Below are 25,127 nucleotides of genomic sequence, written 5' to 3' on the forward strand. Positions count from 1 at the left end.
AAACCTCTTCTCAGTATGTATGTATGTGCATACACACACCAGTTAGGGTTGCCCTTGTTCTTAGGGAAAGATAATCTCCTTGAGTTTGGTATCATAAATACAAGTTTTGTTTAAACTTTTTTTGTAATTCAAGTAGAAAAAGCTATTTAACTACTGTTACATAAAAAGTAGAAAGTGAGGCAATCCACCTTTTTGACAATAATCTTCTCTTCTTCTAACAGTGCCATCTTCTTTGAAAAGTCCAGTTAATTCCAGGCCGGGCGCGGTGGCTCATGCTTATAATCCTAGCACTTGGGGAGGCTAAGGTGGGCAGATCACAAGGTCAGGAGTTTGAGACCAGCCTGACCGACAAGGTGAAACCCCATCTCTACTAAAAATACAAAAATTAGCTGGATGTGGTGGTGTGTGCCTGTAATCCCAGCTACTCAGGAGGCTGAGGCAGCAGAATTGCTTGAACCTGGGAGGCGGAGGTTGTAGTGAGCTGAGATTGTGCTACTGCATTCCAGCCTGGGCAACAGAGTGAGACTCTGTCTCCAAAAAAAAAAAAAGAAAGAAAGTCCAGATAATTCCTTGTAAATAAGGTTTTTAATAAATTACAAATACGTAATAGGTTTTTATCCATCTTCTTCCTAACTACTCAATGCATTGTTACATAGTAACAGTTTTGTTCTGCTTCTTCTTTGTTGGAAGTCTGAGAGTCTGAAATCTGCATTGGCTTGGTTGAGCTTGGGAATTTTTTTGGTACCAGGGGTGCAAATATCCATTGTAGAAGTCAGTAGCCGTTAATGTTTTCTTGAGCATCACTGATCGAACACCAATCCAACTATCCTAAAGGGCAAAATACAAATAGTGAATAGGCAGGGGTGGTAAAACTAAAAAACCAAGTAAATATTAGTTTATACAATTTTTATCACGGAAACAACAAACCAACAAACCTTTACTAAATGCCTAGCTGCAAATAGCACTATACTAAGTAACATGTAGAATTCTTTGACTCTATTAGGTTGGTGCAAAAGTCATTGCGGTTTTTGCCACCGAAATTACAAGCTTATTACCAAGGAGCGATAACAAATGTATAGTCCTGTATAAATGTATTTAAATACAAAGGGAGCAGAATAAAAGGTATGTAACATGAAATACATATATAGGCCAGGCGTGGTAGCTCATGCCTGTAATCCCAGCACTTTGGGAGGCCAAGACAGGTGGATCACCTGAGGTCAGGAATTCGTGACCAGCCTGACCAACATGGCAAAACTCCGTCTCTACTAAAAATACAAAAATTAGCCAGGCGTGGTGGCAGGTGCCTATAATCCCAGGTACTTGGAAGACTGAGGCAGGAGAATCGCTTGAACCCAGGAGGTGGAGGTTGCAGTGAGCTGAGATCGCACCACTACACTCCAGCCTGGGCAACTCCATCTCAAAAAAACAAAACAAAACAAAACAAACAAAAAAACCCCATATATATAGACCTGGAAAAGGACAGCAAGACATATGCATCCAACACTGTTCCAGAATAAGGTGACGAGAGACAAAGAGAGGTTGATGGAGTTTTGTATTCACAGTCTGTAGGTCAATCTATCACACATTTTAAACCTTTTTTTTTTGTGTGTGTGTGTGACGGAGTTTTGCTCTTATTGCCTAGGCTAGAGGGCGGTGGCGTGATCTCGGCTCACTACAACCTCCGCCTCCTGGGTTCAAGCGATTCTCCTGCCTAAGCCTCCCAAGTAGCTGGGATTACAGGCATCTGTCACCACACCTGGTTAATTTTTGTATTTTTAGTAGAGATGGGATTTCTCCATGTTGGTCAGGCTGGTCTCGAACTCCCGACCTCAGGTCATCCACCCACCTCAGCCTCTCAAAGTACTGGATTTCTGGTGTGAGCCACCGTGGCCAGCTAAACCTCTTCTTAAGTATGAAATATCTCACATGAACACCATATGATGCAAAATACCTAGGAAATGGAAGGAATATAGAACACTTCTCAGAACACACCATGGTCTTATAAAACAATAATGACTCCAAAGTTATTTTAAATAGTTCAGAAATCTCCTCTTTACTACTGTTAAGTAGTAAAAGCAAGTAGGATCCCTGTCCTGTAGTAGTTCAGCCAAATATTTTAATATGACTATCTCTTATGTTACCAAGCACAAGAGCTGTTAATTAAATTGGGCTACTAAAAATACACGGGTTCTTTTAAGAAAGCCCTCAAGTTATTGAATCTTCTTTCTTTGATTGAGTAATAATAATGCCTTGGCAAAACTTCATCACTTTCAAAAAATTATGCTAGAGACTTCACTATTTCTTGAGAAAATTAAATGGTCTCTTGACCAAATCTGATGGACAGGTAGTTAAGTTCCAACTAAAAATAATAAATGATACAGACTATAAACACAGTAAAACAACTATGATAACTTGAAACTATGGAAAACATACCTTGCAATAAACCAACAGTATTTGTGACTGTTTGTGGTATATTACTGATCCTGGAATAAGAGCCTGTCTCGTTAATTTTGGGTCTGAAGAATGGAAAAAAGAAAAGATATATAAGAGAGAAAAGCAATTATGCAACTTCATAGTACTTCTTAAAAATCAAAAAAACATCTTGGGAGGCAGTACTGATACCGGAGAGAACACATTTGCTGATGATGCTGACTTTGTAAATCAAAACTTACAAGGAAGCCACAGTGCTCTCTGTACATCAGAAACCCAAAGGAAAGCTGCCTATGAACATACAAAGCTGTAATTCCTTTACCCAGTGACCACCTAAAATGCTGAATCTGCAAGTTTTGTGTTAGCACTTTGGTGAAATAACTAGCCAACGGGGGAAATACATGGGATGTTTAGGATTTAATCTGGCCCTTTCATCCCTGCCCAAACAAATCCTAATTCCTAGGTTCCTGGGGAACGCCAACTACCTCTAAATTAAACCACCTTCCTCTGTGGCTCACATTCCTTCTGTCCACCATATTGGGAGGGTGCTGATGGGCCTTAGAATGGACCTGTGGCGTGATGTATGAATACACTCTGGCCTAGATTTTCACTGAGCTGCCCAGATATTTTCATTATAATATTCACCAGAATGAAACTAATCAAGTCATTCTGCACTCTCTGAAAACCTTAAGGCAGGAAATCACAGAGCTTAAAATGGGATGGGAACACTGCTCTGCCTACTCCCCAGGTTCTTGTAATGAATTTTTTTTTTTTTTTTAATGGAGTTTCACTTGTTGCCCAGGTTGGAGTGCAATGGCACAGTCTTGGCTCACTGAAACCTCTGCCTCCCAGGTTCAAGTGACTCTCCTGCCTCAGCCTCCCAAGTAGCTGGGATTACAGGCATGCGCCACCATGCCCAGCTAAATTTTTGTGTTTGGTAGAGACGGGGCTTCACCATGTTGGTCAGGCTAGTCTTGAACTCTTGACCTCAGGTGATCCACCCGCCTTGGCCTCCCAAAGTGCTGGAATTATAGGTGTGAGCCACCGTACCTGGCCAGTTCTTGTAATGATTAAATGAGAAAATACATGAGAATGAGTGTTGCAAAGACAATAAGTGAATGAAAAGTATTATCATTACTGAACTGAAACAAACTAAAAGAATTCTTATTTTTAGTAATTGTGACATATGATAAAACAGACATATTTCCAGACAGACTACAGTGAAAACAGTTTCCACGTTAGCTATTCAAAAGTTAGTACCAGCAAGGACTGAACTGTTAACTTCTACCAAATCCAGAAGTTTAATGGTATTCCCCATCCAGAGCGTCTGCAATGGAATCTGCAAGTAAAATTAAAGAAGGTATGACAACGGAATACACTCAACTCCCAGACACTTTTCAACTACTATTTTGTGTTAATCTGGACTTTTCCTGCAATTAGAGGAATTGGGAACTCAGTCACTAAGTTTCATGGAACAGACCACAAACATGACTCTCTATCTCAGTGTTTCCAGGATTTATAATATCTTAAATGTTACTTTTAAATCAATGTTTATATCTAATATACTAATATTTCCAATTAAAAATGTATTATCCTTATAAAAATGCAAGCATTACATCAATTATGTTAAAAGATTTTAGAAAATGATAGTATTCTGTATTTATTCCCATCTCTATTAACGACTATTAAGTTTGATGTGCATTTCCCTGTATTTTTTTCTACAAATATTATTATAAAAATGTAGAACACACTGATAGAGACAGGAGACAGTCAAATGCCACCCAGGTCATTATGCACAGGGGGCTTGCCTAAACATGTCCATGGTGAAAAATTCTGTCCCTTAACACATGTGCAGTAAAGGAAATAAATCAGTGTGGCGTGGCTCAGACTAAGAGCCCGCATGAGCACTGGAAGAATGGGGGTGGAGCCACCAGGAATTTGTGCCTCATGTGGGGGAAGAGCCTGGCCTCTTCAGCTCCTGTGTGGTAGCCTGGTATTCAATCTGTGGGGTGGAAGCCTGTTGGCAGGATCCCCTTTTTTCGCTGAGAGCTTTTTTTTTTTTTTTGAGATGGAGTCTTGCTGTGTCTCCCAGGCTAGAGTGCAGTGGCCTGATCTCGGCTCACTGCAAGCTCCGTCTCCTGGGTTCACGCCATTCTCCCGCCTCAGCCTCCCAAGTAGCTGGGACTACAGGCGCCCGCCACCACGCCCTGCTAGTTTTTTGTATTTTTAGTAGAGACGGGGTTTCACCATGTTAGCCAGGATAGTCTCGATCTCCTGACCTCGTGATCCACCGGCCTCGGCCTCCCAAAGTGCTGGGATTACAGGCTTGAGACACCACGCCCGGCCGAGAGCTTTCTTTTAATAAATTCCTCTCTCCTCACCTTTCAGTGTGTCCACATGCCTAATTTTTCCTGGTTGTGAGACAAGAACCCAGATTTTAGCTGAGTTAAGGAGCAAAAAGTCCTGCATCAATACTGTTTTACAAGGACTTTTGTTATTTGACCATAAAGCATTGATGTTTCATCAGTACATACTTATTTATTTCATTCTCTCTGCTGCACAGTAACCTATTTTATGAATACATAATTTATGCAACAACTATCTTTATGAGAGATATTTCAGTTATTTTCAATTTATTGCTATTTATAACACTATAAACTAGGGTAATAGCCTTGTAGATATATCTTTGAGCACTTATACATTTCTGGATAATAGTTTTGGGGTTGTTTGTTTTTAAAGTGGAATGCCTGGGTTAAATAGCATCAACATTTTATTGCTAAACTGCCTGGATAAGTGAGAAAAAAATATGATAATCTCTCGCTGTTTATTATTAGTGAAGCTGAGGAGCTGTCCATGTATTTATGTGCACTTTTATTTCTCTGTAACCTGCCTATTTATGCCCTGGTTAAAACTGGGATGGTTATCTCATTAATTTCCTAAATATAGAAAATATTTAACTCTTATATGTATTGTGAATATTTTCCTCAGTTTGTTGACTTTTAATCTTGGGGACAGCCATTTTCTCCATGCATAAGTTTTTTATTTTCATATAGTCTTTTATCTCATGACTTTGATGGTTCATATCACACTTAAAAAGGCTTACTCCACACTTTAAGATTATTAAATATTGTCAAATTATTCAGTTGTGCTTTTTTCTAGTCCTTGTGATTTTATTTTTATATTTAAATCCTTGATCCATCTATATTTTGATTTATTAAGGTAAAAAACGCGTAAGAAAAATCTACTCAGTTAACAAATTGTAAATATACCATACGGTATTGTTAACTACATATGCATTGTTATAATATAGCAGTTACTATGATTTTATTTCATTTTTTATTTTTTTGAGACAGAGTCTTGCTCTGTCGCCCAGGCTGGAGTGCAGTGGTGCGATCTCAGCTCACTGCAAGCTCCGCCTCCTGGGTTTACACCATTCTCCTGCCTCAGCCTCCCGAGTAACTGGGACTACAGGCACCTGCCACCTCGCCCAGCTAGTTTTTTGTATTTTTTAGTAGAGACGGGGTTTCACCGTGTTAGCCAGGATGGTCTCGATCTTCTGACCTTGTGATCCGCCTGTCTTGGCCTCCCAAAGTGCTGGGATTACAGGCTTGAGCCACCGCGCCCGGCCTACTATGATTTTAAATGATAGGATTTGAGGGTTTCCCCCACCAATGGTTGGACAGTTATCCCAATGCTATTTACTAGATAATCCATCTTACCCCTCCCTCCCTTTATCATGTAACACATTTCCAACATACCTGAGATCCTAGAACCTGATTTAAATATATTAATAAAATTTAACACACACCAGGAAATAAGTTCTCTCAAATTTCTGATTTGAATGCATTTATTTCCAGACTGTAGTTCAATCCTCTATTTCTTTTTTTTTTTTTTTTTTTTTTTGAGACGGAGTCTTGCTCTGTCGCCCAGGCTGGAGTGCAGTGGCGCGATCTCGGCTCACTGCAAGCTCCGCCTCCCGGGTTCACGCCATTCTCCTGCCTCAGCCTCCCGTCAATCCTCTATTTCATAGATGAAGAGAGTGAGGCTCAGAGAAATGCAGCTGTTTTCCCAAGGTTGGACCCAGCTAGTTAGTAGCAAAGCCAGGATTGGCTCCTGTTTTCTGATTCTCAGCACAGTGCTCTTTTTATGACATCCCTTAAAGAGGGTATTTAACTTTGAGAAGAGTTAGGTTGTTGTAATAATTTGAACATTAAATCAAATAAGTAAATGAATTTGAAGAACAGGTTCATAACCGTATCTATGTCATATCCTCTTCTATAACTTGCTGGCTCACTTCTCTTTTGCCTGCTTCAATAAAAGTTCTGAAACAATTTTCATATGTGCAATATTTTTCTTTTAAATAACTCAAAATATTTTTGAAACATGCTTACTGACTAAAAAAAGATTTCCATTTACTGAGAGTAATAAACATGCTAGGTACATACTCAGAATATAGTCTTGTTCTTGAGGAGGTAAAGCTCACCTTATCAACAGAGCATTGTAGAAAGGAAAGGGATGGTAAGAATATAATCATTTTGGTGTCTGCCATCATTACTGCCAAAATAGTATGTTTGCATGAATTTACATTCACCTAGTTTATTTCCTTTGATCTTGACAGTTGGGTACATGGTCATTAACCCCACTTTAGAGGTAAAAAAAGCAGAAGCTCAAAGACAAGGGCCTTCCTCTTGGTTAGTAAAGGGCAGCTCTAGGAACAAAACCCCACCTTCTGGCTCAGTCTTTTATAGCACAAAGCTTTTCTCCATGTACAGTGAAGATAAACTGCAGAGAGTAAGAATCACCATGTAGTAAGTTACAGGTGCCAAGAGATTTCAAGCTACTGGCCTAAATTGCATCTCAGGAAGTTGTCTACTTGATATCTCCATATGAATGTCTCCTAACTTAACATATGTCAAACTTAACATTGCCAAAACTATTGATTTCTCTTCCCAAATTTGTTCCTCCCCAGACATCCTCATCTCAATTAAATGGTTCCACTATTCACCCAGTTTCTCAAGCCAAAAATCGATAAATGATCCTTATTTATCTTGCCCTAATTTCCCAGATTCCACCAGCAAATCCCACTGACTCTATCTCCAAGCATAGTCTGGATGTCCACTCCTTTCTATCCACTATTATCATTGTTCCAAACTGCCCATCATCTGTCATCTGGCTATAGTTGCAGCAGCTTCTTCTTCTCTTTTTTTTTTTTAGACAGGATCTTGCTCTGTGGCCCAGGCTGGAGTACAGTGGTGGAATCACAGCTCACTGCAGCCTCAACCTCTCAGGGTCAAGTGATCCTCCTACCTCAGCCACCCGAGTAGCTGGGACTATAGGTGCATCCCACGATACCCAGCTAATTTTTGTATATTGTGTAAGAGACAGGGTTTCACCACGTTGCCCAGACTGGTCTGGAACTCCAGGGCTCAAGCGATTCACTCTTTTTGGCCTCCCAAAGTGCTGGTATTACAGGTATAAGCCACCATGCCCAACCAGTTCCCTAACTGACCTTCACTCCACTCTCTAGCAGCAGCCAGGGCAAACTTTTAAGAATGTACATACCTAATCCTATTACTCCCCTGCCATGGCCCTCTGATGTCATCCCATTGCACATCAATCCTACCTACTCAATCTTGCTTCTCACCTCACCTTAGCTACTCTCCATCTTGCCAGCTATACTCCAGCCACACCAGCCTCATTTCTGTCCCTCAAACATGTCCAACTCTTTTCCATCTTGGGTTGTTTTTTTTTGACAGCTTTATTGAGATGTAATTCACATACCAGAAAACTCACCCTTTTGAAGCTTCCAAATCAGTGGTTTTTAGAGTCGTTCAACCAATGCCACTCGTTTTTTTCTTGCCTAATTTTTAGAACATTTTCATCACCCATCTTCCCCACAAAAAACACACACCTATTATCAGAAACCTCCCATTATCCTCTCTCCTCCAGCCTGTGGATTTGCCTGTTTTAGACATTTCATATAAATGGAATAATAAAATATGTAGTCTGTTGTGAAATAGTTTTTTCCCTTAGCATAGTGTTTTTCAGGTTCATCCATGTCATAGCATGTGATTATGGTTATGGCTGAGTATTAATAATATTCCGTTGTATGGCTATACCACATTTTATTTATGCATCCATCAGTTGGATATTTGGGTTGTTTTCACTTTTTGGCTATTCTGAATAATGCTGCTATGAAGATTCAGGTACACATTTTTGTGTGAGCATAATGTTTCCAATTCTCTTAAGTATAAACCTAGGAATGGAAATGCTGGGTCATAAGATAATTTTGTGTTTAACTTTTTGAGGAACTGTCAAATTGTTTTCTACACAAGTTGCACCATTTTTAGAGGTAAACATGGTACCACGAATGTATGAAGTTTCCAAATTTCTCTGCATCCTTGCCAACACTAGTTTTTGTCTGTTTTTTGAATTATAGCCATCCTAATGGGTGTGAAGTGGTATCTCATTGTGGTTCTGATTTGCATATCCCTAAAGACTGATGAAGTTGATAATCTTTTATGTGCTTATTGGCCATTCATATTATGTATCTGCTTGAAAGAAATGTCTACTCAGGGCCCAAGGCAGTGGCTCATGCCTGTAATCCCAGCACTTAGGGAGGCCGAGGTGGATCACCTGAGGATAGGAGTTCGAGACCAGCCAGGCCAACATGGTGAAACCCCGTCTCTACTAAAAGTACAAAAATTAGCCGGGCGTGGTGGCGCATGCCTATAATCCCAGCTACTCGGGAGGCTGAGGCAGGAGAATCGCTTGAACCCAGGAGGCCGAAGTTGCAATGAGCCAAGGTCGCGCCACTGCACTCCAGCCTGGGCAACAAGAGCACAATTCCATCTCAAAAATAAACAAAAAAGAAATGTCTACTCAGTCTTTTTGGCCATTTTTAATTGGGTTATTTGTCGTTTTACTGCAGAGTTGTTGTAAGAGTTCTTTACTCTAGATATTAGGTCCTTATCAGTTATATGATTTGCAAATATTCCCTCCCATTCTGTAAGCTGTCTTTTTTTTTTTTTTTTTTTTTTTGAGACAGGGTCTCACTTTGTCACCCAGGATGAAACACAGTGGTGCAATCACAGCTCACTGCAGCCTCAACCTCCCTGGCTCAAGTGCATCCTTCCATTTCAGCCTCCCAAGTAGCTAGGACCACAGGTGTGCACCATGATGCCCAGCTAATTTTTTACTTTTTGTAATGATGGGGACTTACTACATTGCCCAGTCTGGTCTCAAACTCTTGGGCTCAAGCAATCCTCCTGTCTCAGCCTCCCAAAGTGCTGGGATTATAGGTATGAGCCACTATGCCTGGCCTGTCTTTTTTACTTTGTTGATAGTGTCCTTTGAAGCACAACTCTTTTTAATTTTGATGAAGCCCAATTTCTCTATTTTTAGTCTGATTTCTTATGCTTCATGGCATCATATCTAAGAAACCACTGCCTAATTCAAGATCATGAATATTTACACCTATATTTTCTTCTAAGAGTTTTCTAGTTTTAGCTATTCATTTAGCTTCTTTAACTTTTACATATGATGTGACATAGGGTCCAAATTCATTCATTTGATTGTGGACATCCAGTTGTCCCAGCACCATTTATTGAGAATACTATTCTTTCTCCATTTGATTGTCTTGGCACTCTTGTCAAAAAAAAAAAAAAAAAAAAAAATCAATTGTCCATAAATGTATGGGTTTATTCCTAGACTTTAAAAAAAATTTGAGGCTGGGCGCAGTGGCTCAAGTCTGTAATCCCAGCACTTTGGGAAGCCGAGACGGGCGGATCACGAGGTCAGGAGATCGAGACCATCCTGGCTAACACGGTGAAATCCCATCTCTACTAAAAAATACAAAAAAAAAACTAGCCGGCCGAGGTGGCTACTCGGGAGGCTGAGGCAGGAGAATGGCGTAAACCTGGGAGGCGGAGCTTGCAGTGAGCTGAGATCCGGCCACTGCACTCCAGCCCGGGCGACAGAGCAAGACTCTGTCTCAGAAAAAAAAAAAAAATTTGAGACAGAGTCTCACTCTGTCACCTAGGCTGGAGTGCAGTGGTGTGATCTCCACCTCCCAGGTTCAAGCGATTCTTGTGCCTCAGCCTCCTGAGTAGCTGGGACTACAAGCGTATGCCACCACATCTGGCTGGCTAATTTTTGTAAATATTTTTAGTAGAGATGAGGTTTCACCATGTTGGCCAAGCTGGTCTCAAACTCCTGACCTCAAGTGATCCACCTGCCTCAGCCTCCCAAAGTGCTGGGATTACAGGCATGAGCCATCATGCCTGGCCTATTTCTAGACCCTTAATTCGATTCCAATGAACTATAGACAGTACCATACTATCTTGGTTACGGCAGTTTTGCAGCAAGTTTTGAAACTGAGAACTATGAGTCCTCCAATTTTGTTAGTTTTGGTTATTCTGGGCCCCTTGCAATTCCGTATACATTTTAGGAGCAGCTTGTCAATTTGTACAAAGAAGCCAATTGGGATTTTTTTTAGGAATTGTGTTGAATCTGTACATCAATTTGGGGAGTGGAGACATCTTAACAATACTAAGTTTATCCAGTCAATGAATACGGGGGTCTTTCCATTTACTTGGGTCTTCTTTACTGTTTATTAGCTCTAAAAGTTTTTTGGGAAATTCTTCATGATTTTTTATATGCAAGATTATATCATCTACAAAGAGAGGCAGATTTACTTCTTCTTTTCCAACCTTTCGTTTGGTTGCCTTTCGTTTCTTTTTTCTTGTCTAATTGCCCCAACAGAACAAAGTGAAATAGAAGACATTTAACTTTGAGAGAGCAGACATCTTTATCTTCTTTGTGATCTTAAGGGAAAGGCTTTGTCTTTCTTCTATTTTCTTTCTTTCTTTTTTTTTTTTCTTTAAGAGACAAAGTCTGGCTATATTGTCCAGGCTGGTCTCTAACTCCTGGCCTCAAGCAATCCTCCTGCTCAGCCTCCAAAATACCTGGGACTACAAGCATCCACCACTGTGCTTGGCTTCTTTTATTAAGTATGATGTTAGTTATAGGGTCTTCATAGATGTCCTTTATCAAGTTGAGGAAATGCTCTTCTATTTATTATTGAGGTTTTTAAAAAATGTGTTAGATTTTGTCAAATGCTTTTCTGCATCTATTGAGACAGTAATGTAGCTTTTGTCCTTTATTCTACTAATATGATATGTTACATTGACTGATTTTCATATGTTGAACCAATCTTGCATTCCTGGGATAAATCCCACTTGGGGCAGGGTGTGATGGCTCACACCTGTAATCCCAGCACTTTGGGAGGCTGAGGTGGGCGGATCACTCCAGTTCAGGAGTTTGAGACCAGCCTGGCCAACATGGTGAAACCCCATCTCTACTAAAAATACAAAAAAATGAGCTGAGCATGGTGCTGCATGCCTGTAGTCCCAGCTACTCAGGAGGCTGAGGCAGGATAATTGCTTGAGCCGAGAAGGCAGAGGTTGCAGTGAGTTCAAACTGCACAATTAACACTCCAGCCTAGGCGACAGGGCGAGATACCATCTCAAAAAAAAAAAAAAATTCCACTTTGTCATCGTGTATAATCCTTTTTTATATGTTGCTGGATTTGGTTTGCTAACTCTGTGGAGGACTTGTGCATCTATATTCAGGGATATCAATCTGTAGTTTTCTTTTCTTGTGATTCTTTATTTGGGTTAGCCCACCTTGGGTTTTGTACTAGCTGTTCCTCTGCCTGGAATGCTCTTCTCTGATCTAGGCATGGCTGGCTCCTTATTGTCTTTCAGATCTCAGCTTAAGTGTCAGAGAGAGGCTTTCCCCATCACCAATCTAAAATAACCTCCAGTTATTCTATCACATGATCCTATTTTTATTTTCATCAAGGAATTCATCACACCATTTGATTTTTTTTTTTGAGACAGAGTTTTGCTCTTGTTGCCCAGGCTGGAGTGCAATGTGCGATCTCGGCTCACCATAACCTCCACCTCCTGGGTTCAAGCAATTCTCCTGCCTCAGCCTCCCAAGTAGCTGGGATTACAGGCATGTGCCACTTGGCCTGGCTAATTTTTTTGTATTTTTAGTACAGACAGGGTTTCTCCATGTTGGTCAGGCTGGTCTCGAACTCCTGACCTCAGGTGATCCGCCTGCCTTGGCCTGCCAAAGTGTTGAGATTACAGGTGTGAGCCACCGTGCCCGGTCTTTTTTTCTTTCCTTTTGAGACAGAGTCTTGCTCTGTTGCCCAGGCTGGAGTGCAGTGGCATGATCTCGGCTCACAGCAACCTCTGCCTCCTAGGTTCAAGCAATTCTCCTCCCTCAGCCTTCCTAGTAGCTGGGATTATAGGCACATGCCACTACACCCAGCTAATTATTTTGCGTGTTTTTAGTACAGACAGGGTTTCATCATGTTGGTCAGGCTGGTCTCAAACTCCTGACCTCAGATGATGCATCTGCCTCAGCCTCCCAAAGTGCTGGGATTACAGGCGTGAGCCACCATGCCTGGCCTGATTTTTTTTTTTTTTTTTTTTGCTTATTTGTTGTCTGTCCTCCCACACCACCTGTATCTATAATACCTAGTACATTGCTTGACACATAATAGGCCTTCAATAAATATTTTGTTTAATGAATGAATGAATAATAGCAGCTATCATTTAATGAGTACCTATTGTGTGCCAGATACTGTACAAGATACTGTAAATACATTATACCAGCCCTGATATTCCAATGAACAAACTAAAGCTCGGAGGTTAAATAACTTTCCTGAGTCTACAAAGTTAGGAAGTAGCAGAGTCAAGATGGAACCCAGCTCTGTCTGGCCCTATAGTCCTTGTTTCCTGATGCCACTCTGTGGCAGCAGGAAAATGATAGGATTTGAAGTAAGACAGATCTCGTTCAAAACCTGACACTGACTTTCATTAACTAGCAACACGACATTGAGTAACACTTAATAACAATTCATCATCTACTTTAAGCCTCAATTTCTTCAACTTTAAAATGGGATGATAATAACTATAACATAAGTCTGTGATCCTCCTTATTGAAGAATTTAGCATGCTATAGATATCCAATGGTCGTTCCCCATTTTACCCAACATTAATAACAGAGATGGTCCATTAAAAACCACACACTTGGCCAGGCACAGTGGCTCATGCCTGTAACCCCAGCACTTTGGGAGGCTGAGGAGAGCAGATCACTTGAGTTCAGGAGTTCAAGACCAGCCTGGGCAACATGGCAAAACCCCGTCTCTACAAAAAAATACAAATTTAGCCAGGTGTGGGGGTGTGCGCCTGTGGTTGCAGCTACTCAGGGGCTGTCACAGGAGGCTCACTTGAGCCTGGGAGGCAGAGGTGGCAGTGAGCCAAGGTTTCGCCACTGTACTCCAGGCCTGGGTGACAGAGTCAGACCCTGTCTCAAAAAATAAAACAAAACACACACACACACACACACACACACACACACACACACACACACACACGGTAAGCCCAGTGTTCTTATAACACAAGTAGCTATTGAAATGAAAGAAAAAAACCCCACAAATTTATCAATGAACTGAGAATTTAACTCAGACATTTGAACAAACTGTTATATTACTACACTTGGTGTACCATATGTAGAAATCAATGATTTAACAATCTGATTGTAAAACATTGGCCAAAGGCAGAAAGACATATTGGAAAAAACACAGGATTAGGAGTGAGAAGATTTAAGTTCATTATTTAGTGACTGGACATTCCTGTTAGTCATCTCATTTTCTTTCCCCTCACCTATGAAGTAGGATAGTAAAACCTGGTTATGTGAAACTGCAATATACATATATTTAAAAGTGCTTTGTGAATTCTAAGGTCTCTATAAACACTTTAAACAGTTGAAAGAATTTTTAAGAATAAATTTCATGTTTCCTAGGTTTTGTTCCTAAGATAAACCTTTTATTTGGGATACATTTGGGATTATTCCTAAATAAAAATATTTAGAAAGCAAATTACACACATAGAAAACCAACTAGGCAAAACTGCAACCTGACTTCCCAACTTACTATATTTCCAATGGCACGGTAAAGTCTGAATATTTGTTCTGAAGTTTGTTCCTCCCATTTTACACAACTGGTACCAGCAGAAATCTTAGGGGCTACAAGATAAAGCCAAGAGCAAAAATGAACATCAGGGTCAATGTCCATGAATTGATAGCTATTGATACTAAGTAAGAGATACCAGAGAATTCATTCTAATCTCTCGACTTTTCTATATGTTCAAAATTTCCCATATATCAAGTAAAAATAATACATAAATAATCACATAAATACTAAAAGAAAACATGGGTGAACTTCTTCACATCCTGGGAGTAGAAAATACCCTTCTAACTATGAAATGAGACTAAACTTTTTTTTTTGAGACAGGGTTTTGCTGTTACCCAGGCTGGAGTGCAGTGGCATGATCTCAGCTCACTGCAACCTCCACCTCCCAGGCTCAAGAGATTCTCTCTCAGCCTCTCGAGTAGGTAGGACTACAGGCATGCACTACCATGCCTGGCTAATTTTTTGTATTTTTAGTAGAGAAGGGGTTTCGCCATGTTTGCCAGGCTGGTCTTGAACTCCTAACCTTAAGTGATCCACCTGCCTCATCCTCCCAAAGTGCTAGGATTAGATGCGTGAGCTACCATGCCTAGCCAAAATAAACTTTTTTTTTTAATGAGACAAAAAGAAATGCCATAAGTTAAATCAAAAAACAAATGACAAACCGAATTTGCAAATTATCTCAGAGAGGACTAATCTCTCTATTATGAAATATAAGTACTCAAAAAACGGAAAAGAAAAAGACCAAAATGTTGATAGGAAAATGGGCAAAAGATATAACACTACCCAGAAAAAAGAAATGCAAATAGTTCTTAAATATATGAAAAGATCTTCAACATTACTGACAAGAATAAGGTACATTAAAACTACTCCACGTAGTTTTACTATACTATTACAAATAACTATGTGCATGTTATCTTCCTAATCTTACTAGTACTATTATTTGAAATAGCAAAAGATTGGAAATAACCCAAATGCCCACCAATCAGACATCTGTTGGGTAAATTAGGATATATTTACATAACTGAGAACTATGCCATCATAAAAAAACAAAAAGGAGGCCAGGCATGCCTTTGGGAGGCCAAGGCAGGAGGATGGCTTGAGTCTAGGAGTTCAAGACCAACCTGAGCAAAACAGTTAGAACTTGTCTCTGCAACAAATTAAAAAATTAGCCAGGCATGGTGGAATGTACCTGCAGTCCCAGCTACTCGGGAGGCTGAGGTGGGAGGACTGCTTGAGACTGGGAGTTTGAGACTGCAGTAAGCCATGACCACACTTCTGCACTCCAGCCTAGGTAACAGAGACTCTATCTAAAAAAAAAAGCAAGAAAGAAAGAGGAAAATCTCTTCTTACTAATAGGAAGTAGTCGCCAAGATACACTATTAAGTGAAAAAACAAAGGCATAGAAGAATATGTATTTTATGCCACCTTTTGTGAAGGAAAAATAAAAAATAACACTATGTATGTGTTTGCTTATTTTGGCAAAAGGAAACACTGGAAGACTAAATCAGAAGCTAATAAAAATGTTACCTATAGAGGGAGGAATACGGGTTAGATGAGATAGAGAGACTGAAGTAGGACTTCTATGAGTATACCTTTCTAAGCTGTTTTAACTTTTGAAGCATGTAAACATTTTATGCATTCAAAAAATAAAATTTAATCATAAAAGAAAATAAAGCAACCCTTAAAATAAAAAAGTAAAAAAAAAAAACAACTGAAACTTAACTATGTATGAAACTAGGTAACAAAACCACATGGAAAAAATAACCATTACCAGGAAGTTTTGAAGGCAGTAATCTGACTGTATATCCTTAGGATATATTCTAAGGCTCAAAAAGGAAAACTGCAAAGAAATCTTAAATCTTACTATTTTTACTGTTAGTAGTAATACTGGTATTGTAATGCTGAAATGATGTTATGAATAGCAAATAAATAGGTTAATATTTAAAAAAAGATGGTGTGAGAAAATATAAGGAAAACCCTTTAATGATAAATTTGAATCATAAACAATGTAAGCTTAAATATTTTTTAAAAATGTAATTTCTAGTTTTGTCCACTGATATCTTATCTTGCCACACACTGTTGTATCAGATGATCTCTAACTATTGACCCCACTAAAATGAACAAGAGCTCCCTGGAAATCACACTGGTAGATTTCAATGTGGGCCAGAGGACACATAGGGGAGCTGGGACATTACTGTGGTGGAAGCAAGGACGCACTCCAGACTAGTGGGAAATGAAGAGTGTTAACAGAATGTAGGAGCCAAATTTAAGGGGCTCCCACTGGGCAATATGGGAAATTTGATCAATACAAAGAATTACAACTGTAAAACACAATCAGTGAAAATCTACATGTCAAATGATACTAAAAAGAACACATCTGACACCAAAACTGAAGGCAATTAATGGCATCAACTTCTTATGCTAATTAAAGAAAGAATTAAGCCCCTGTCCCCATTTTAGGATTAACTAAAATTCATCTCCAATTAATGAGGAAAAACTCTTCTTTTCAGAACAATACCAGCTATTAAATGTAAAAGGAATTAGAAAATTGCCATTTTGTAATCCATAGTGAAATAATTCATTTGGGCAAGGAATATCAAACTGTACTAAAACCATCATGTGAAAGGTTGTTGGTGAACAGGATATCTGCACAGTGCCAGAGTATTACCCCACAGATTACCTGCTAATTGCAAAAGGGAAAACACATCTTAACACTGGAAAGATCTGGTGGTCACCATCTCAACCAAGTGATCAAACTTAGCTTCACTTGCTTTAGTAAAACCTGATACCTTGGCTTACTCAAGTGGTACCTTAAGACTGCAGGGGACAAAAGTAAGACTTCTCTAGGTATATTAACTTTTGAATCAGCTATATGTTTTATATATTCAAAAAATAACATTTAATCATAAAGAAAAATAAAAAGTAATCCCTAAAATTAAAAAACTGAAACAAATGTTTATACTCCGAACTCTACTAAAAAAAAAAAAAAAGAAGAAAACAAACGTCACTGAAACACACTCTTTCCAAAAACTTTCAGCCTGAATCCAGCCAAACCTTTAGAACTAATTATAGGAAATATAAGTGATAGGGAACAAGTTAAACAACACTGGAAGAAAACAAACAAATCAAATAACTGGCCTGGTCTCTTCAAAAAGTCAATGACATACAGCGAGGAAAAAAAGAGGAATCTTTTTTAGAAACTAAAGAGACATAACAACTAATTACAACTAAATCCTAGTTTGAAAAATGAAACAACTATAAAATAAATTTTTAGACAATTAGGAACACTTAAAGATGAATTGAACATTGGATGCTATTACAAAATTGTTCATTTTTCTTAGGAAAAGCACACTACTTAGAAATGAAAGATCATGATTCATACTTCCAAATGAATAAGCAAAATTTAAAATATACATACTAAATACATAGAAAGAAAGAAAATATGGACAAACATTAATAATTGTTGACTCTGGGGTAAACTGGTGTTTATTATACCAGTCTTTCTATTTAATATTTTCAAAATCAAAAATTTGGGGAAAAATGCTCAATCCTTCATGAGGCTATATGCTAAGAGGGAGAAAGAATGCTTTCTACCATTCTGTGGAAAAGCACATAAAAGTGGGCACTCAATCAAAATTAAGGGAAAAGTACAGCTAAGAAGTCAGAATGTTCAGATGCTATCATGACAAGCAGAACCTTTAGAAAGATGTGAGAGTCTGCAGCCCCCACTCACCGTAAGTCGCCCCCTCTGTTGGCTGCTGCCTTCCATTGCTCAGACTTTCAGGCAAATTTTTCAAAACTGAAATGAGCTACAAAAAAAAAAGAGAATGAACATAAGAATGAACATAAGAACAAAATGAACATAAGAACAAAAGCAGAAACACATTACAATTCAGTACCATGAAATAACCTGTAACTTTCTTTTTTTTCTTTTTCTGTTTTTCAATTTAAAAAATTTTTTTCTTTACTATTGGCTCTTCAAGGCTGAACCTATAACTTTAAAAGATCTATGTGGCAGGGCAAGGTAGTACATTGGCTTAAGCTGTGAGGATAGGTGTCTACTTGGGGAAACCTCAGTAGAGATTCTGCTGTCTGTAGATACAGGTCATTGATTCACTTCTAGAGAATGCTGTGGAAGCTTTGGCATCGGGAGAGCCCGTGCTTGGCTATACACACTCTCACCCCATGGGTAAAAAGGCAGTGAAATCTCATAAGAGAATGTACTATGGAGTCACCTAGCTCTGGGTTCAAGTCCTAGTTCCACCACCTACCAGCTGTCTCATTGTGGAAAAGTTATTTAGCTTGTCTCTGGGCTTCGATGTCATCATCTGTGAAACAATCAACAGCAACAACTACCTCAAAGTTGGGAGGGTAAAAAAAAAGTCCACAGAGTATCTAGAACAGTCGTAGTACACAAGCCAATGTTCAATAAATGGCAGTCACTATCATTAAGATCATTTGTGAGGTAAGTGCCTAGAACAGGAAACACCATCTATACAGGTGGGGAAAAAAAAATATTCCTCTGTATAAAATTAACCCGTTCATATGGAAAACATAAATTTAGTGGCTCAAGCCTGTAATCCCAGCACTTTGGGAGGCCGAGATGGGCGGATCACGAGGTCAGGAGATCGAGACCATCCTGGCTAACACGGTGAAACCCCGTCTCTACTAAGAAATACAAAAAAACTAGCCGGGCGAGGTGGCGGGCGCCTGTAGTCCCAGCTACTCGGGAGGCTGAGGCCGGAGAATGGCGTGAACCCGGGAGACGGAGCTCGCAGTGAGCTGAGATCCGGCCACTGCACTCCAGCCTGGGCTACAGAGCGAGACTCCGTCTCAAAAAAAAAAAAAAAAAAAAAAAAAAAAAAAAAAAAAAAAAAAAAAAAAGGAAAACATAAATTTAGTCATTAAACATTTACCCTGACGCTACTCATGCAGTCTCAATGAGCTATATATACAAAGCCACAGAGAGAAGAAAGATCATCTACAGGTAGAACGGTCAGCAGAATTCTAGCATAAATGACTGAAGCCAGGCAAAGAAATGGAAGGAAAGTTAAGAGTCGCTTAGGAAGTTGCTGTTAGTTCATTCTGACGGGGATGCAAGGTATACATATGAAAGTGCGAAGACTGAAATTGGGAAGAATAGTCTAAGGCCACACTATGACATGTAGTAGGCCATATAAGATCACCTGTCTCACTCGAAAGCCTTTATTTAGTACTTACCCCTCGTAAAATTCTCAAAGATTTACATAAGATCACAAATGCCAGGCTAAGTTTTAGGATGCCAAAGACAGAAACTACCCTTTTTTGTTTTCAAGAAAATTAGAAGTCACAAAATTGTTCTTCTTTTCATAACCACTTAGGAAACCCACTAAATGAGTAAAAAGCAGTAGAATTTTACCATGTTGGCACCCAGTCGTGACAACACTGCTTCCAATTCCTTTGCAGTGCTCTTGGGTGGCACAGGAATAGTTTCTTGTTTAAGAATTGGACCTACATCAAACCTAGCAAAAAATCAAAAGTAAATAACAATGATTACTATTTCCTGAATCAATGTTTGTCTACACACAAAAAGACACAAGCTGGGTACAGCGGTCTGCATGCCTACAGTCCCAGTTGCTCAGGAGGCTGAGGCAGCAGAATTGCTTGATCCCTGGAGTTTGAGACCAGCCTGGGCAACACAGCTAGCCCTTATCTCTTAAAAAATAAATAAATAAATAAAGATAGTTTATACCGGCTATTAATTTGGCTGTTAGCCATTAGCAAGGAAGATACGTCAGTTTGAAAGATGGGAAAACAGCCGGGCGCGGTGGCTCAAGCCTGTAATCCCAGCACTTTGGGAGGCCGAGACGGGTGGATCACAAGGTCAGGAGATCGAGACCATCCTGGCTAACCCGGTGAAACCCCGTCTCTACTAAAAAATACAAAAAACTAGCCGGGCGAGGTGGCGGGCGCCTGTAGTCCCAGCTACTCTGGAGGCTGAGGCAGGAGAATGGCGTGAACCCGGGAGGCGGAGCTTGCAGTGAGCTGAGATCCGGCCACTGCACTCCAGCCTGGGCGACAGAGCGAGACTCCGTCTCAAAAAAAAAAAAAAAAAGAAAGATGGGAAAACAAAATATGGCCTGTATTTAGAGTCTAAATTTTTTTCCTAAAGCAAAGAAAGGATACAGTTGCATATCAGGAATTTAATTACAATTACAGAAAAATTATACCATCAGTAATAGCATGAAAAAAATCTCTGTATATGAAAAGCATAAGGCAAAGAATTTATTTTCCATGAAGTACAGTTAGGATATTCATAATTATTTCTTTCTATAGTCCCTTCCTCAAAGGATAAGAATTTTGCCTAGATTATCACCATGGGTGATTATAAGTAGGGCCAGGCGCGGTGGCTCATGCCTGTAATCACGGCACTTTGAGAGACCGAAGTGGGCGGATCACGAGTTCAAGAGATCGAGACCATCCTGGCCAACATGCTGAAACCCTATCTCTACTAAAAATACAAAAAATTAGCTGGGTGTGGTGGCGTGTGCCTGTAGTCCTAGCTACTCGGGAGGCTGCAGCAGGAGAATCGCTTGAACCTGGGAAGCGGAGGTTGCAGTGAGCTGAGATCACTGCACTACATTCCAGCCTGGGTGACAGAGTGAGACTTCACTTCAAGAAAAAAAAAAAGTAAATGCAAGTATATTTGCACTCCCACAAGTCTGACATTTTACATCAAGCTCTGTAAACACTGGCCATGGGTTTTCATGAGAAATATGCTTTATTTAAATTTTTTTGCTTTGTGTTTTTGTTAATTCTATTTCTAACCTAGGAGCTTTAATAATATGTTTATTGTGAAAAATTGCAAACATTCACAAAAACAGAGTGAACAGTCTAATGAATCATCATATACACATCATTCAGATTTTTTTTTTTTTGAGACAGGTTTTTGCTCCATCGCCTAGGCTGGAATGCAATGGCGCGATCTTGCCTCACTGCAGCCTCAACCTCCTAGGCTGAAGAGATCCTCTCACCTCAGCCTCCTGAGTAGCTGGGACTACAGGTGTGTACCACCACACCTGGCTAATTTTTTTATTTTTTATATGTTGCCCAGGGTGGTCTCGAACTCCCGGACTCAAATGATTTTCCCACCTCGGCCTCCTAAAGTGTTAGGATTACAGGCATGAGCCACCATGCCTGGCTCAGATTTTAGAACTACCAAAGTTTTGCCACTGTTGTCTCATCTACTCCCTCTCTTGTTTTCTGAAGTAAGTTAAAGCAAATCCCAGATACCATGTTGTTCTTGTGAGCTTGTGAATTATGCTTTTCTAAGGGGAAATTAGGTGGTAACAGGCAGAGACTGAATAAACTCCTCAAGTAATTCTAAATAATTGTTCCTAAAAAATTGTTCTAAATTGTTTCTAAATTGTTCTGTAGGTATGACAGGACAAAATGAATGTTTTAGGACAATTATATTGCATATTGATATACAATATATTCTCATTTCAGGTTCCAAAAATTTTTTGGCCATAGTTTAGAAACCAAGGCCAGCAAAACCAAGATTCAAAACAATTAACATACAAAAATCCATCTCTCATTTATATAATATATTTTATAGAAATCCAAGTATGAATAATATAACTGATTTCAATTAACAAATTAAAATTTTCATATGAACTTTAAAGAGACCCTACATAAATACCAAAAGACATATAGTTGATGTTAGAATCCAGGAGAAAACAGAAAGGATATAAAAGCAAACAGAAGCACTCTGGAGTCACAAAAATTAGTGAGCACCACCCATTCATCCATTGCCCCCCAAACAGGCTGACATCAACATTTAAAATCACAAAAATCTCAAGAAAGAAAAATACATGCTACCTTTTAGGTCTAATTTGCATAATTGTTACTCCAGTAACTGTGTCTCCATGAAGCACTGTATGGATTACAGGGGCTGGGCCACGCCATCTCGGGAGGCAACTGGGATGGACATTCAATATGCCACTGAGTTAGAAGATGCAGAAATTAGTATGTCAGTGGGCTTTACCACTTTGTTATCAGTACCTAAGCTATTATGCTACTTTTCATTATGAAACTTTCCCAGAAATTTGGAAAAACTGACAGTTAAATCTAAGTCTTGTATCACCTGAAACGAAAAAAGTTAGATGTTAATTCTCTTATCGTAAGAAACCAATGAAATTTAATTAAAAACAGAACCAGGACAACTATTTGCTGTCTAAAGATGTTCTGGCTGGGTGCAGTGGTTCATGCCTGTAATCCCTGCACTTTGGGAGGCCAAAGCGGGCAGATCACCTGAGATCGGGAGTTTGAGACCAGCCTGACCAACATGGAAAAACCCTGTCTCTACTAAAAACACAAAATTAGCCAGGTGTGGTGGCACATGCTTGCAATCCCAGCTACTCAGAAGGCTGAGGCAGGAGAATCGCTTGAACTCGGGAGGCGGAGGTTGTGGTGAGCCGAGATCACGCCATTGCATTCCAGCATGGGCAACAACAGCGAAACTCTGTCTCAAACAAACAACAAAAAAGATGTTCTACAACAGCCCATGATGTCTGGGAGTTTTTAAATAAAATTTTAAAATGCATTTATGACTACAAGAGAACCACTCAAACCCAATTATGCATCTCACGAACAATTCTAATTTTATAGTTTAGTCACATAACTATCCTCACTTCGCTTGGTTTACATACAGACTGCCTAAAATAAGCTTTTTCTTTTTTTTCTTTCTTTATTTAAAATTTTTTTTTGAGACAGGGTCTCACTCTGTTGCCCAGGCTGGATGGCTCACTGCAGCCTCAACCTCCCAAGCTCAAGAGATCCTCCCACCTCAACCTCCTAAGTTGCTGAGACTACAAGTGCATCCACCATATCCAGATACTTTTTTATTTTTTGTAGAGATAGGGTCTTAGGATGTTGCCCAGGGTGATCTCCAACTCCTAGCTTCCAGTGACCTGCCTCGGCCTTCCAAAGTGCTGGGATCACAGGCGTGAGTCACCACGCCCAGCCTAAAATAAGCTTCCCACCAAATGATCCATTCACCTTTGCTGTTTATCCCAATATACCTATCATCCACTCATGTGCAATTTAAATACTTTATTAATCTGTCATTAGTTTAATGATGCCTCCATCAGCATGATTCTGTGCACTTGGGAGCATGTACATATGAGAAAGTCTTATATTCTAAGTCTCACTGTTCAGCCCAGTCCAACAAACATTCACTGAGCACACTTATGTGTGGGCACTGTTCTAAGTGTTAGGCATATAAGCAGCAGTGAACCAGATAGAAAAAAAAAAGCCTGCCCTCAGGGAGTTTATGTACAAAGAGTGGGAGATAAGCAAGAAAAAACAAATTATGTAAAAGGTTTTGCCAGATGATGCTGAGGGCTACGGAGAAAATAAAGCAAAGAGGAATATGAGGGGGACAGATTACAATTTTAGTAGTGGTCAGAGAAAGCTTTCACTTGAACAAGAACATGAAGAAGGAAATAACTATGCATATATATGGGAGAAAAGCATTCCAGGCAGAGGGGACACTAAGTACAAAGATGTCTAAGAAGGTAAATGCTCGGCAAGTTCAAGGCACAGCTGGGAGGCCAGTTAGGCCTGGCCTAACTTTTATTCGGAGTAAGACAGAAAACTACCAGAGGATTTTGAGCAGAGTGACATGATCTGACTTATGCTTTAAAAGGATCACTTTGAGGCAGGGTACAGTGGCTCATGCCTATAATCCCAAAACTTTGGTAGGCCAAGGCAGGAAAATTACATGCAGCCAGGAGTTTGAGACCAGCTTGGGCCACGTAGCGAGACCCCTGTCTCTAAAAAAAAAAAAAAAAAAAAAAGAGCTGGGTGTGGTGGCACATTCCTATAGTCCTAGCTACTCAGAAGGCTGAGGCAGGAAGATCCCTTGAGTCTGGGGCTGCAGTGAGCTATGACAGCAACACCGTACTCCAGCCTGGGTGACAGCAAGACTCTGTCTCTAAAAACAATAAAATAGAAAGAAATAAATAAACAAATACAGGATCATTTTGGCTGCTGGACTGGTAAAAGACTGAGAGGGCCAAGGACAGAAGAAGGGCCCAGTTAGGAGGCTTCTGTAGTAATGTAGGCGAGAGTGGCAGCAGTGGAAGTGAGATACAGATAGATTCTACACAGATTTTGAAGGCAGAGCCAATAGGATTTACTGATGGATTGGATATGGGGGTGTAACAAATCAAGCGTGACTCCAGGATTTTGGTGCAAGCAGCTAGAAGGATGGAGTAGCCATTTACTGAGATAAAGATTTTAGGAGATGCTTTGGGTATCTTGAATGTAAAGCGGCTATCAGACATCCAAGCAGAGCTGTGGAGGCAGTAGGTATTAGAGGACTAGAGTTTGGGGACAGAGCTGAGCTAGAGGGACCAATTTGGGTGTTTTCAGCATATATATGGAATTTAAACGAAGGTGGATGAAAGCTTACAGAGGGTGATAAGGAATTAAATACATTTTGACAACTCATGTCACAAATAAAATGTTCTTTAGTACTTGAAAAGAAAATATCAGGCCGAGTCATGTGTCAGCCAAATGCAGCTGTACCCAGGCAAGTTGAGCAAAGGCTTCAGTGAGCCCCCGCATGGCTGAAGATGACCTGGGGAGGCACACCAGCTGCTGG

At 39.8% G+C, this 25,127-nt stretch overlaps 1 protein-coding gene across 5 annotated transcripts in view; it reads right to left on the reverse strand.

Annotated features, from left to right (window-relative positions):
- Positions 1-566: 566 nt before the first annotated feature.
- The window catches only part of MTFMT (mitochondrial methionyl-tRNA formyltransferase), a 28,124-nt gene continuing 3,563 nt past the window's right edge, over positions 567-25,127 (reverse strand). For 3 of the 5 annotated variants that reach the window (XM_073996048.1, XM_005559806.4, XM_073996047.1), the window contains exons 3-9: positions 22,340-22,462; positions 19,878-19,980; positions 18,213-18,288; positions 14,441-14,532; positions 3,691-3,769; positions 2,434-2,516; positions 567-828 (exon numbers count right to left, since the gene is read on the reverse strand). In XM_073996048.1, coding sequence (XP_073852149.1) covers positions 649-828; positions 2,434-2,516; positions 3,691-3,769; positions 14,441-14,532; positions 18,213-18,288; positions 19,878-19,980; positions 22,340-22,359 — 633 coding nt within the window. In that variant the 5' untranslated portion in view covers positions 22,360-22,462 and the 3' untranslated portion in view covers positions 567-648. Of the gene's footprint in view, positions 829-1,846; positions 1,952-2,433; positions 2,517-3,690; positions 3,770-14,440; positions 14,533-18,212; positions 18,289-19,877; positions 19,981-22,339; positions 22,463-25,127 lie in introns of all 5 variants that reach the window. The other 2 variants (XR_001492112.4, XR_012415069.1) reach the window with 2 other exon arrangements.

This window comes from Macaca fascicularis, chromosome 7, assembly GCF_037993035.2.
Source record: "Macaca fascicularis isolate 582-1 chromosome 7, T2T-MFA8v1.1".
Lineage (NCBI taxonomy): Eukaryota > Metazoa > Chordata > Mammalia > Primates > Cercopithecidae > Macaca > Macaca fascicularis.